General features: G+C 41.6%; 1 protein-coding gene across 1 annotated transcript in view; it reads right to left on the minus strand.

Annotated features, from left to right (window-relative positions):
• The window catches only part of scube1 (signal peptide, CUB domain, EGF-like 1), a 98,388-nt gene that overhangs the window by 4,259 nt on the left and 80,227 nt on the right, over positions 1-13,902 (minus strand). The window contains exons 9-20 of the mRNA XM_072672944.1: positions 13,683-13,805; positions 11,731-11,847; positions 10,826-10,948; positions 10,589-10,708; positions 8,306-8,419; positions 5,899-6,015; positions 4,743-4,901; positions 4,155-4,358; positions 3,874-4,035; positions 1,572-1,739; positions 1,313-1,474; positions 51-248 (exon numbers count right to left, since the gene is read on the minus strand). Of these exons, the coding sequence (XP_072529045.1) occupies positions 51-248; positions 1,313-1,474; positions 1,572-1,739; positions 3,874-4,035; positions 4,155-4,358; positions 4,743-4,901; positions 5,899-6,015; positions 8,306-8,419; positions 10,589-10,708; positions 10,826-10,948; positions 11,731-11,847; positions 13,683-13,805 (1,767 nt within the window). The remainder of the gene's footprint in view (positions 1-50; positions 249-1,312; positions 1,475-1,571; positions 1,740-3,873; positions 4,036-4,154; positions 4,359-4,742; positions 4,902-5,898; positions 6,016-8,305; positions 8,420-10,588; positions 10,709-10,825; positions 10,949-11,730; positions 11,848-13,682; positions 13,806-13,902) is intronic.

A 13,902-nucleotide genomic window follows, 5' to 3' on the forward strand; every position in this document is an offset into this window, starting at 1 on the left:
AAAAATGACTGAATATCAATTTTAATAGACAAGCTGTGTGTTAAACCTACAACTCTTCCTCATGACAAGCACATCTCCACACTCATCCTCAATGGGCAGGAAGATCTCAGGCACCACGATGAGGATGCGCCTCTTATTGGGAGGGTTGATGGTCCAGACACAGTCCACATTAGATGGGTAGTCTCCAGGATAGTTGGGGGACTCAATATACCCCATGAAATCTCCCAGCTCTCCACCACACATTTGGTCTAAAGAGTGATTAATCAAGATAAGTACATTGTAGGATGTTAGGCAAACATACACCTAGTCAAACACAGCATATACGAGCACATTTGCGCTGGTCTTGGTCTCATGGCCACAAATTAATGATCTTGGACTCAATCGCAACATTTTTTTTTACCCGTTTTGTCTTGATTCTGGGCAAAGAGGACTTGTTTGTCTTTCTGGTCTGTATTGACTAGTAACTTTTACCCTACTTTTCTTCAATATTCCACTGAATATTCAACAAATTCAATAGTCATTTCTCCACATGATTTATCTTTTTTGTACGTTTATTAAATATATACAACTAATTCAGTAGTCCTTTCTATACATGTTTTAATTATTTTGTTGTTTTATTTTTATTGAGTATTCAACAAATTCAGTAGTCCTTTCTCTGTTTTATCTTTCTCAACTTTTATTGAATTTTCAACAACATCCGTAGTCCATTCTCTAAATGTTTTATCTCTTTGTACTTAAAATATTATTACAAATATTCAAAAAATTCAGTAGTTCTTTCTCTACATGTTTGATTGTTTTTTTTATTTATTTTTATTGAATATTCCACAAATTCAGCTTTTTTTATACTTTAACTAAATATTCAACAAATTCAATAGTCCTTTCTCTATGTTTTATTTTTTTGTACTTTTGTTATTATTCAACAAATTCGGTATCTGCATGTTTAAAATTAAATCTGCACTGATACTGAGATAAAAACAGGTAACTGTTCTTCTTATTCTTATTCCAAACTAACACTTTCCTATTGTCCTGGTCACAGTAAAAATAGCATATGTAAAAATGTAAAAAAAAAAAGAAAAAAAAAAAAAGAAAAAGACTATGCTTTTAGGACAATAAAAACTTTTTATATATCACCTTGCAGTGTTAGAGCAGGGGTGGTAGGTGGCAACCGGTTAATTGTCACTCCCCTCAGGAGGTGTGTATAAGTGAAAAACACCTAGTCTCTCTATCCCATTTGGGTTTTGTGACACTTCCGCGTGTGCACACTTCTATGTCCTACCTTAATCTTTTTCAATGATACAGGACATGGTCTTACTCTTGCAGTGGGACACGTTTGTGGCTCCATCGAAGTCAGTGGTGGTGTTTCCAGGACAAGTGATGCAGTAGTTCTGACCAAACTCAGATTGGTAGGTGCCAGCAGGACAGCGGATGCAACGGTGAGTGCTGGAGTTGTAGTAGTGTCCTGAGGCACAGTGCACTGCACAGAAGATAGAGGTAGAGACCGGGGAAATATTAGAAAAATGCAACGTTTTAACTTTCGTGATGATATGTGGTTCAGACAAATGCAGTTTTACCTTTGGCTTCACAGTCTCTAAAAGAGGTGCTTCCCGTATGCTTGGTCATAAGTCCTCCACCACAGGGGAAGCAGAGTACACGTCCTGGCTCTGGCTGAAAGGTGCCCAGTGGGCATTGCTGACAAGGCCGGAAGCCATCAGCAGAGAAATGTCCAGCAGGGCACTGACCTGCAGCAAAAAAAGTGACATAAGCTTTGCTTTTGCATTTGCTTAACACAATTAAACTACTCAATAAATGATACATTGTGTACAGTAAATCAGCATGTAAAATTTGTGTACTACTGTGTTCATTGTATAAAAAAGGCTTACAGGGTTACCGGTTTTGATTCGAAAATATTTACCAGGACATTTTACATGACTGCAATTTATGACAATATGTATTTAATGAATATAACAGGCCTCTAGGTATAGATTGGTTTTACACACATGGTTCGTGCATGTACTATTCAACACCTCATACTACATGCAAATCTTTCGCGGCTACCTCCTGCCACCAGAGGGTGGCCTCAAGACGTTAATCAAGCCCAACGCCCAGCACCTGTACTGGACTCAGTGCTGTATCTTTCCGAGGTTGGATTCCTCTGGTTTTCTCACTCGGGCTCTCTTTAGTTCTTTCAGCAAGCTGCTTTCACAGCTGTCGCAGTGGTTAAGCCGCAGCACGTTCGCCTTGCATTTCAGCAAACTCGGTGCAAATCTCACCTTTGTATTTATTTCCTTTTGCAGTTTTAACCTGCTCTGAGATATAACAGTTCTTCAAATGCCCTGCTGGATGGGCGCATTACAATATGTGTGAGGCATGTGTGTTAAGTAGTGTCCAGTTCATCAATGATGATGAACTTTATATAAGGAGTACTAGGGATGAGGAAAAGATGAATCTCGATGTGGACATGGGCTGTTCTAAATCAATTTACGAATTTCAAAAATCGATTCTATAAATGGTAAAAGATAATGTCAACAGGGGTAAAAGCAAAACTTGTGGATGAGTGACAGAAAGCTGCATTAAAAGCAAGCATATGGAAGCGCACTGGTTCTGGATGGTAGGACCTACAACCAGCTGTTTTTAATTGCTCAAAGCTTCCACCAAACCTAGAAAGGGCAAAGCACAAATCACAAACTCTTGAAACGCTAAGCCCACACACCAAACCTGGCCTCTCAGTGAGTGTTAAATTTGTCTACTGTGTCGAGGCTGCTCGGGGGTAAGACGTATTACGTATTAAGTTTGTCCTCTGAGCCTCACTGCAAAACCTTACAGCTGACTTGCCACATCACTTCCTGATTTGTTTTATCAATAAAAGATCCTGGAAGTAAATTCATTATGGATCATTACAAGTAATGTACTTTAAAAGTATCACATGAAGTCCAAGTAAGGTAAGAAAAAAGAAATGTCTATAATAAAAAAAGATGCATATAGATTAATTCATAATAGTTTTATAATCAAATCCTATCTCTCAGAATCTCAAACCAATCGAATTGTGAGGTGCTTAGAGATTTCCACCCCTAAAGAGTAGTGACTTACATATCCATTTATAACATTAAGCCCAGCAAGACATGATGATGGTGTACCTAAGCACATGACAAACTTCAATAAATATCTTAGTAGCCGTCAGTAGACATTATTTACATATTTCAACTAGTCTATACATTTCCAGGTTTTCCAGAAGATGTGGGAATCCTGGGCTTGCCTATGAAGATGGTAATAGTGTTTATTATTGTTGTCATTTGGCATACCTTCCTATTGTTGTGTTGGTTGTTAAAAGAACCAATCAATTAAACCAATTAAAGAAAACAAACCAATTAAAAATCTACAATTGGTGGGCTTTGTTAGATCATGTTCTTCACTTGTCAAAGAAACGGCATTAGGAATCTGTTCTTAAAGGAGAGGGCATAATAAATGTCTGAAATAGACACTTTTTTTGTGCAGCCTTAAAGGGTTACGAGGTTCATTTTTGGGATTCCGGTAAATCTTTTCTACACTCCACAAGGGGGCACCAAAGTAGTCAAATTGGGACAAATTCAATGTTGCCAAGTGCTCCCAGGTCATATCTGTCTTTTTTTCTCCCTCTTGTACTCCCATGAGATTACCACAGTAACCTTCCTCCACATTTAAATAACAACATGAAACCAGGTCTTCTTCATTGATCCTGCATTTCAATGTTATTGATTACGTTTGGGGACCTGCTGGGGGTCAGGATGGTGCTGCATTAATGAGTCCCTATAATCAATGTTTGGTATTACCATTACAAAGCCATTCATTGATTTGACTCAGTCAAATGTGTCTCCACATGCACACACAGACACGCACCTCCACACTCAGAGACGTTTTTGGCCCCCGCGATGCCCTGCGACTCAGTGCTTGGGCAGGGTTCGCAGGACAGCTGGCCATCCATATCCTGATAGGTTCCTGGAGGACACTGCACACACTGATCCTGCTCACCACTGTAGAACGTCCCGACACCACAGCTGACTGGGAGACAGACACACACACACACATACACACAACAAAGTTACATAAACTAGATGTGTGTGTGTGTGTGTGTGTGTGAACTACTTGTACATTAATCACTCACTTCGCAGAACACCTACCACACTTGCCGTCAGTGAGGACCTGACCCGTGCTACACGTCTCAGCTCCCTCAGACTGCCGGACAGCTCGCTGGGCCACCTCGTATGCCGTCCCCGAGAACTGAATGTAGAACTGCTGCTTATTGATGGACTTCCTCAGGGTTCGTAGTGTGTTCTGCAGCCTTTGCTTTGTCTTCTCCCGCACGCAGTCCACATTACATGATTCTGATGTGTACATGTGCAAAGGTTTTGTTAAAAAACAAAAGGTCCAAGACAAAGGGTTCTTTAAGCGATACCATTTAGGACCTCTAAACAATCCTTCTTGGAAAACGACTTGTGAATGTGGAGAACCTTGAAAGGAACCATGGAATAACATGGATGTTTATACAGTTTAAAAGGCTCTTCACACTCATTCCACATCTTATTTACACAAATGCTCCACTAAGAACCCTCTATTGAGTTTCTGTGTGGAACCAAACCATGTATGGCATTGTGTAAAGAATTCCTTTTGGTCCCTTTATTCATGTATTTATTTATTTATTTACTTACTTACTTCAGTCAAGATGGAAGGACACACACACACACACACACACACACACACACACACACCTGAAGCCTCTTCCTCCTTCATCTCCATCTCAAACTCGGCAGTAATATGCGAGACCTCTTTAGAGGGAGACTTCCGCCCACGCCGGCGCTTTTTAGAAGACTCACACTTCAGATTCACAAATGTCACCTGGCAGTCCTCTGTGCAGGGGAATTGACCTCCTGAGGCAAGGTAAGGGAAGACAAGGTTTATTTATGCAGCACTTTTCAGGTGGAGGGGAAATGAGAGTCAAAGGAGGGTAGAGGGAGGGCAGTAAGAATGATAATGCAGTTGGTAAGCTATGCTTCATAAAAAACAACTAAGTGCTTTTGTTAATACAATTACAGCAATTACAGCAATACAGCAATTACAGCAGTTTGCAAATTTCCAAAACTCCATCTTTAGATGTTTAACTCTATTCCCCTCAATGCCCATTTTATCCACTAAGTGGCAATGTAATAAAAGATATATATTTTTTGGAAGATAAGGAAAAAAATGAACAGAAGTGTATTATTGTGATGTGGCTCTTTAGACATTTACGTCTACACTGAAAATTAATGTTAAAGGACGTTCTACACAGCCTAAAAATATTTTTTGAATGGAAGAAACGTCACAATGAAATGTATGTTGTGTTAACTTGTGTTACTGCTCGGTTGAGCTGCCCAGTTAGGGTACACCAAATTGGATGTAAGCTAAATGTTAGCTTAGCACAAACACTGCACATGATCTTATTAACAATTTATTGGCTAGACTGAATTGTATGTGTTATAGCACTGGCATTCCTTCAGATTTGCATATCTTCAAAGCCATTTACACTCTACACAATAACATATAAACTAGCTGAGCCTCATTGAAAACACTATTAAATAGCTGTAGCTACAGCTATCTAGGTATCTGATAGGAAGGTAGCTATAGACTATAACTTGTAGCAGAGGCTGTAGCTGATGTGATGGACATAGTTGTCCATGATTTATTTAGCAAGGTCAACTTGATTAAAATATAGTCCTATTGTATTACAGTGCCTAGCTCATGTCTAGAATTACTTTAACTGGCAAGTTAACAAAAACTAAGAAAGTGGCTAAATAAGGATCCCAGAACACAATTGTATCAATAAATATTTTTGCACATATTTGTTAGTGTGACCTGTTAAAAGGTTGATACAGCCTCTGGATGGCTCACCTTGCAGGCTCTGTTTCGCCACATCTCGATGCTTCTCTTTACTGCGGGGTCTCAGGTGGCACTTGGCGTCCTTGATCTTAAACCGTGCCTTCTGCTTAACGGGCTGGGCCAGGGTCTCTGACAGACAGAAGATGAGAGGCGCTTGCATGTTCACTCATATTTCAATGTGTCGAATAAACCTCACTAAAACAGCAAATTAATCAGTCTCAAGGTCAAAAATGCTGTCTGTCCTGCAAGCTAAGTAGATACTTCCAAGGAATTCCAAATGCGAGAACCAGGGAGGCGAACTGAGGACAAGCTGTGGTTGTGGTCGTCTGCGGTCATTCTAGAACAGTCTCGATGTGTGTTGAGAATGCTCTTTGGGACAGGGCAGTTAGGGCAATAAGGGCGCATTTGGCATTATGAATGCTCTCATACACACACACACACACACACACACACACACACACAGAGACACTTGCACACTTACAAACAGCGTAACACGAACTATGCGTGAACCGGGTGTGTAGCGTGCTCCCCTTGGGCCCATGCAGGGCTTTCTGGAGCGGCTGTGGTCGAGCGCAGTCTGTATATTTCATATCTGTCAGCAGACAGACGATCGGCCAGAACAGTGTCATTTAGTCAGGTTCAGAGCATTCCTCTGTGCTCTGTCCAACACCGGGAGCTGTGTGTCAGTCTGAGCACTGAGTTAGTGTCCAAAATCTACAGAACACAACACACTGGGAAATCTAGAATTCAGCAACTGTGGAGAAAGGGAGGGATATGGCTCTCATAACCGTACATTTACTAATCGACATAGATGTGTGTGTGTGTGTGTACATTTTTCAGTGGTTAATAGTTTTGCAGTTATTCTCTTTACAGCTGCTATGACTTACATTTTTTCTAACTTTCATCTCCAATATGCAAAAAAACAGGGGAAAAAGAAAAGTGCACATTCATGGCAGTTCTTTCTGAGTAGAAGAAGCAAGGGGAACACTTTTTTTAGACAAAAGCTGACAGACTTTAAAATCAGGTCTTGAGAAGGAACATTCACCAATGCTAAGACAAACCTTCACACACACATCTACAGACAGATACATAAATACTGTATAGAGAGAGCGGGATGTAAAAATGCTCAGCGAGAAGGGAACCATGCTGGCATGCCAATTTTTGGGCAACCCTGTTTAAAATATCTTAAGGTGGATAGCTAAGCAAGTAAAAGACGACATGATTTCCAACAGGCATAAAGTTTAAGATGATGGATTTCTTTAATAATTCCTATTATTTATTTTATTTTACAGTTTTTTACAAAAAGTAAAAGGGTTCGAAGCATAGATTTAAAGATTTTTGCATGGTCAGCATGTTTGCATGCCAAGCATAACAGCTTGTGAATGTTTGCTTTGTCTCTCACTGAGTCTCTCAGCTCTTGGTTGGAAGTGTGCGGGACATGGCAAAACCTTCAGCTTGCACCTCTTGAGGTAGTCCATTGTGGGTTTTGAAATTGTTTATTTTTTGGCAATTCTTATCGATTCCCGTGAAACGTGGCCACTGGCTGCAACACAAGCTCTCATGCTTAACACTTGGAGAGGTGTTCTTTACATAAAAGTCTGCACCATTTTTATCCAAACATACCTCATGTTATTTTATAACTTCACCAGGGCAAAGGACTTGTTTCCAGAATACATCAGGTATCTTTAGATTTGCTGCTTCGCTGGCTCCCAAGTTGCCCGTCCATGTGCCAGCTCTGAAGTTGCCTGTCCTTGTGCCGACTCTCAAGTCGCCTTTCCTTGTTCCAGCAGCTCTCAAGTCGCCCCTTCCCAGTGTTGGCTCTCGGGTCTCACATCCCTGTGTCGGCACTCAGGTCGCCCGTCCTTGTGCAGGCTCTCAAGTCGTCCATCCCAGTGCCAGCGCTCGGGTCACTCGACCCTGTGCCGGCTCTTGTTGCCCGACCCTGTGCCAGCTCTCAAGTCCTCTTTCCCTGTTCCAGCTCTCATGTTGTCCAGTCCTTGTTTCTGTCCCAGTCTCTGTAGTTACCTCTGTCTATGCCTGTCCATTCTTCTTTGTTTACAATTGTGAGTTTTATGTGTTTATGTGTTGTGGTCTCTCTTTCTACCCTAAGCCATGCCTCGTTACTAGTGTTTTGACCTGTGTGGAATCTGTAGCCCTGTGTCGTCTGTCCTATGTGTTTCTAGTCTAGTCCTGTGTGCAGACAGTCCTTTTGTTTTAGTGTTCCTTTGTCTGGTCTTGCGTCTACATCTGCATCTGTCCTTTTGTCTACTGACCTGTGTTTTTCCATGCCGTGGTTTCCATGTTTGATTTTTGTCTCATGCTCAGAATCACACAAGGCCTGAACTTTACCTGTATACGTACACCAAGAGTGTCTTGGGTTTAGAGCTTAAAAGGAGAGAGAGAATGGAGGGGAGGTTACCTGTACAGCTCTGTAAAGTCGAGGTGCTGGAGCTGGCGGTGGTGTTCCTCTTTGGTGCCACTTTGCCTGGTTGTACTGGTACTCCACAGCTCAGAGTGTAACTGTTTTCAGAGTCTACACACACACACACAAATGTATTGAAAATTAGCAGACACTGTACATAGGCTGCTGTGTGTGTATTGGCGTATGTGTTGTGTGTACTTTTGATATACATAAAGTTTTGTGTCTATGTGTGTATGCTTGCATGTGAATGGTAATGTGTGTATGTGTGTGTGTGAAAGGCATAGTTTGGCTGTCAGAATGACAGAGCACAGTGAGGTTGTCTAGAGAGCCATTGGCCTGACTTTAGCCTGGCTACAAATCGTGCAATGGCAGGCTGAGTATTTCTGTTGGCCTACCACCACACACCCAGGGGTGTACAGGATTAAAAGAGGTTTTATACAGCTTGAGCACTCCTTGTATGAAGAGACTATTAACACACACACACACACACACGTGCAGGGGTATGTTTAACCATTTTATATATTGTACATATGCTTCCTAAGGGACATGTGGGATTAGAAGAGGATTTTTATGGCTTTTTATTACCTATTATCAAAGTACTTCACACACACACACACACACGCATATGCCTATGTGCGATGAGGGGAATGAAAATGAGTTTCACCGAGAACATAAAGGGAAGATGATTGAGTAGCTGGGCTTTTGGAAGCCACACTCTGTTCTCACCCTCCTTTTCTCCAGAAAGATACTGTATATAAAAGCAAATAATTCACTTCAAGAGCAATCCATCAGCCTCACACACACCTCAGCCAACCCAAACGCAGCACGTGTTTATTTAAAACACAGTGGATTCGCAGACGGAAACAGCCCTGCGTTACGGAATGTAATTGCTCTCAAGCCATTTGAGCATTGTGAAAATGAGACAATCTTACACTATGCTGTCTTTCCTGATCAGTACAAAATGGGCTCCTGGACGATTCTGGTATGCATTCCGATGCAATATCGTGTAGAAAGCTGACAAGCGTCCGACACAAATCTGCGCATGTATGTGAAAAGTAAACCATAAAGACTACTATAACGTTCCCAATTTTCCAATTTCCACCCACTACACTACTCCCCGTATCACAAAACGCACAGTTACCTACAGCCAGCCAACTGCCGTTAACGCAACAGCAGACCTTTGCTTGGAGGAGAACACTGTTCTTCAGAACTTCAGCTAATGCACTGGCTACTGGGGGGAAGATGGAGGGCCATTCTACATTCTGATTCTGTGTTTCACACTGAAATACACATACTGACTGTACAACATGTACAGATATTTGTGGACACCCTGAATGCATTCAGATGCTTTAAGTTGCACCCATTGCTGAAACCACTGCGCAAATATGCACACACACAGCTAATGCCGGAGAGGGGTATGAAGCCCGTCAGCATCGAGTTGTAGAGTGCTCCATCTAATACATCTAAGATAAGTTGGTGAGTTGGGAATGGGAATGAAGTGGGGTGGTGATCATCCAACTTCCTGAACTCACTAATGACCTTGTTGTTGAATGCAACTAAACATTCTCATAGCAGTGCTCCAACATTTAGTGGAAAGCCTTCCCTGGACAGTATAGGCAGTTGCTCCAACAAATGTAGGATAAACTCTTCTTTTTTTTTAACAACCTTGATTTCAGAAGAAGTAGGTGTCCCAATACTTTTGTCCATTAAGTGCACATCACAGTAAAGTAGGAAAATGCATTATAAATCCTGCTCTACTGTAGTTATGAGCGACGATGGCAAATTCCAGAAAGTCTAGAAAGTAAAAATGCTCACTGAGTGTCGAAAATCTTATCAATTCTAGCACTTTATGCCAGAGCTAGGGGCATAATTTGGGGCTTAATCGTTTAACATCTACAGCTAGATTGATGCCCTGCATCAAGAATCTTCAGATTCTTTGTGGGAATGAATGACTGGTATACCAGCACATGTCAGTAAGTCACAGGGCATAGGACTGCAATCATGCTTCTAAAAGTGTGATGAGCAGCAAAGGCCACTAGATGCCAGCAGAGAGTGGAGAGTGTTTGCCATGGCATCATTGCACCATGATACCAATACACCTTTCCAGCAGTGCACAGTTCAATACATTTCATCTGAACAGGTGACAGACTGGAATCAGTAAGACCACTCAGTGGATTGGAAAACTGTAGCGACTTTTTTCAAATGCCCTGAAGTGAACTGGACCGAATCAATTAGAACTGAAGTGATGTGAACTGAGAAGAGCTGCAGAGAAGCACTGACCTGCCAGAAAGAGGGCGTTTGACGGACAGGACAGTGAGCACACCTCCACGCCACCTGTCTTGGTGCAGATGAGCAGAGCACGAGGAGCTGGCTTCCCATTAGGCAGGCAATTCACCGCCTCTGAGGGTCACACAGGGTCACATAACCATAGCAACACCATACACACACACACATATGCATAAACAAACAAGATCAGGAACATAATGGGTATTGAGAGGGATAAGAGTGAGAGCTTACCAACACAGTCTTTCTTGTTCCAGTGTAGCTTCTGCCCAGGAGGACACACACACTCATAGCTACCCTGTGTGTTCACACAGCCATGCTCACAGCTCCCGTTATTGATGCTGCACTCGTCGATGTCTGAGAACAGAAATGGACTTTATGTTAAAATTGGAGGCAAAACAGCATATTTAGTAGCATACGCTATATGGACAAAAGTATCGGGACACCTGCTTTTGTTGGAGTAAGTCCACTGTCCAGGGAAGGCTTTATACTAGCCTTTGGAGCATTGCTGTGAGGATTTGATTGCATTCAGCGACAAGAGCTTTAGCGAGGTCAGGATATTGGTTGCTCACCACTTGGACCACGCCTCATTGATGGAGCACCATCATTCCAGAAAACACAGTTCCACATCTAAATGCTTAAACCCCTCTAGACCACGCCTGGCATTAGACATGGTGCCACTAGATTCATATTAATCTGCTCTAGAAAGTCTTATTCTATTGGTAATACTTCTCTACAGGGACTAGACAAGCTGTGTGTGTGAGTGTGTTTTGTGCATTTGCACATCTGTTGCCGTAACGAGTGCAAGTTAAAGAAGCTGGATGCATTCACTAGAAGGGGTGTCCACAAATATTTGGACATAAATTTTGTCATCATTTTGTGATATCTTAGGGGGTATATCATGATCTGCTACAGCACACACATGCATACACACACATTCAGACATATGCATCTAGGAAAATGAACATAATAACGTTAGCCTATTCAGGAGCACTGGAGGGTGAGGAGCTGTCATCAGTGGCCATCTGCACATGCTCAGTTAACCTCAATAACAAGACAACACAGTCTATATGTATGTGTGTGTGTGTGTGTGTGTAAATATGGTGTATATGTGTATGTTTGTTAATGTGTGGACACACCTCCACAGTGTGTGAGGCCATAGAGAGTGTAGCCTCTGTGACACACACACTCAAAGCTTCCTGGGTAGTTGATGCAGGTGTGATCGCAAGTCCTCTCAAAAGAGCACTCGTCAATATCTGCAGGGAAAGACACACAACCCAGTATTAGAATAGACATCTTTACAAAATCCTTATGCATTAGCAATGTAACTGAACATGAATGCACAGCCTGAATGTAAACAGATAATATGCTTTACGCTCACACAAAGGAGGAGCTCTATGCTTTTTTACTGTGTAGGTAGCAGCACTTTCAACATGTGTTTCAATGCAGTGTTTTAAACCCACTCCCATCAGACTTCAGCAAAAGTAGTGGCAAAGCTGACAAGCTCATCAATATCCACATGGCTATGAGAGCAGGCAAAGGCTGGGGAAGGACGTTCCAGTAAACTCTGGTAAAGGACACAGCTGGCCGCCAGTAATTTGCTCCAGTAGCCTGAAGTAAACACTGCCTTATGAAGCTCCAAAATAAAACCATATTGCTATGCAAACTGGCCTAGATACAGGCAAGAATTTGCAGGCATTTTATTCACATGTTTAACATAAGGCGATGGATCTCTGCTGGGGGGTGATTAAAATAAAAGTCACAAAAAACAATAAAATAAGAAAGTCATATATTAACCTTAAATTAAGCATTATGCAAGAATTTGTATTATTTGCTCCTGGGCTCCCCCTTCAGGTGGAGAGTGTAATTCACTTTTACTCCACCGCAGTAAATACAAATCACATTTTGAGCACACACTCATGGTGTGTATTTGTTGAAAGTGAAAGAAGTACATGGAATGACAAGGTAGAGCAATATTACAGGATTTTACATATAAGCCGAGCACAGAGCGATTTAGATTTTTTCAACTATTCTGAAGCTGCTGTTTGTAGGTTACTGGGCATTTTCCTGTTGTTTTTTACTGTTCCTAAATAATACATAAATATTGAAAGGTTATAGGTTAAAGGGGTGTAGACCACGCCCAGGCCCAGGTAAAGACCACAGCCACTTCTGGTTTAAAATTGAATACAGATACAGATAATTATAGTTATAGTTTGAGTTTTAAACAGACAGACCAAAAAAGGCAAAATCGTTCCCTCTGCCTCTGGCTTCCATTATCCCAAACAGTAATGTGAAAACAAAAATCAGAAAATAATGTTAGCTATGAAGAGGAGAGATCTCTCCGCTCTCTCTCTTTCTCTCTGTTCAAACACACTGCCAACAGGCACAGAGCCAGAGCAATTAACCCTCCCCTTACGCCTACTCTGGCACAGTCACACATACACACACAGACACACACACACACACACACACACAAACACAAAATCACCTCAACCACAACTATTTTCCCTGGGTTAACTGGCATGGAAGGAGTAAAAACAATAAATAAATAATTCACAAATAAAATCATAAGCATATAATTACTGCTTGCCAGCAGACAACTCAGTCAAGCCAGGTTTTAAAGCATCATGGAATGAAGCAGGTTCTACTGATAGGATTAAGAGAGAGGGAGAGAGTGAGAGAGTGAGAGAAGGAGAGAGAGAGAGAGAGAGAGAGATGGGAAGAGAGAGCAACATACTCCACACTTGTACCCTATAGACCCGTTTTATTTATATAAGTTATGTTTTACTAAAGGTGGAACAAAAACCCTGTATCTCCAAAATGTAAACTTTACAGGAACAAAAAAAAAACTTTTTTACTTCAATTTAGAATAGAAGTATTTCTCTGATTGTGAAGGAAATCGCAGCTTTGCAGTAGTGATGCATATAACTGCACATAAACGCATATTAAAAATTACGTGAAATTGGGGGTTTCTTTAAGCTTTCCATTTCAGGAATGTATTTCACAAGAGCAGAACACACTGATATACAGTTGCCGCACAGAAACAGAAGCCATGGTGTACAGCTGTCTTGGCAGGTGCGTATTACTTTACCTTGACAGGTGCGTTCATTGGTCAGGAGCTTGTAGCCTTTCTGACAGCTGCACTCGAAGCTGCCCACGGTGTTCCTACATAAGTGGTCACAGCCTCCGTTGTTCTCCAGACACTCGTCAATGTCTATGAAAATCAACAAAATGACACAGCGGTGCTTAGCGCTGGCACAAGCAGAGAAACACAGTAGTTGGAAATCACACAAATATTCACTTACATGCAT

The sequence above is a fragment of the Salminus brasiliensis genome, chromosome 2 (assembly GCF_030463535.1).
Source record: "Salminus brasiliensis chromosome 2, fSalBra1.hap2, whole genome shotgun sequence".
NCBI lineage: Eukaryota > Metazoa > Chordata > Actinopteri > Characiformes > Bryconidae > Salminus > Salminus brasiliensis.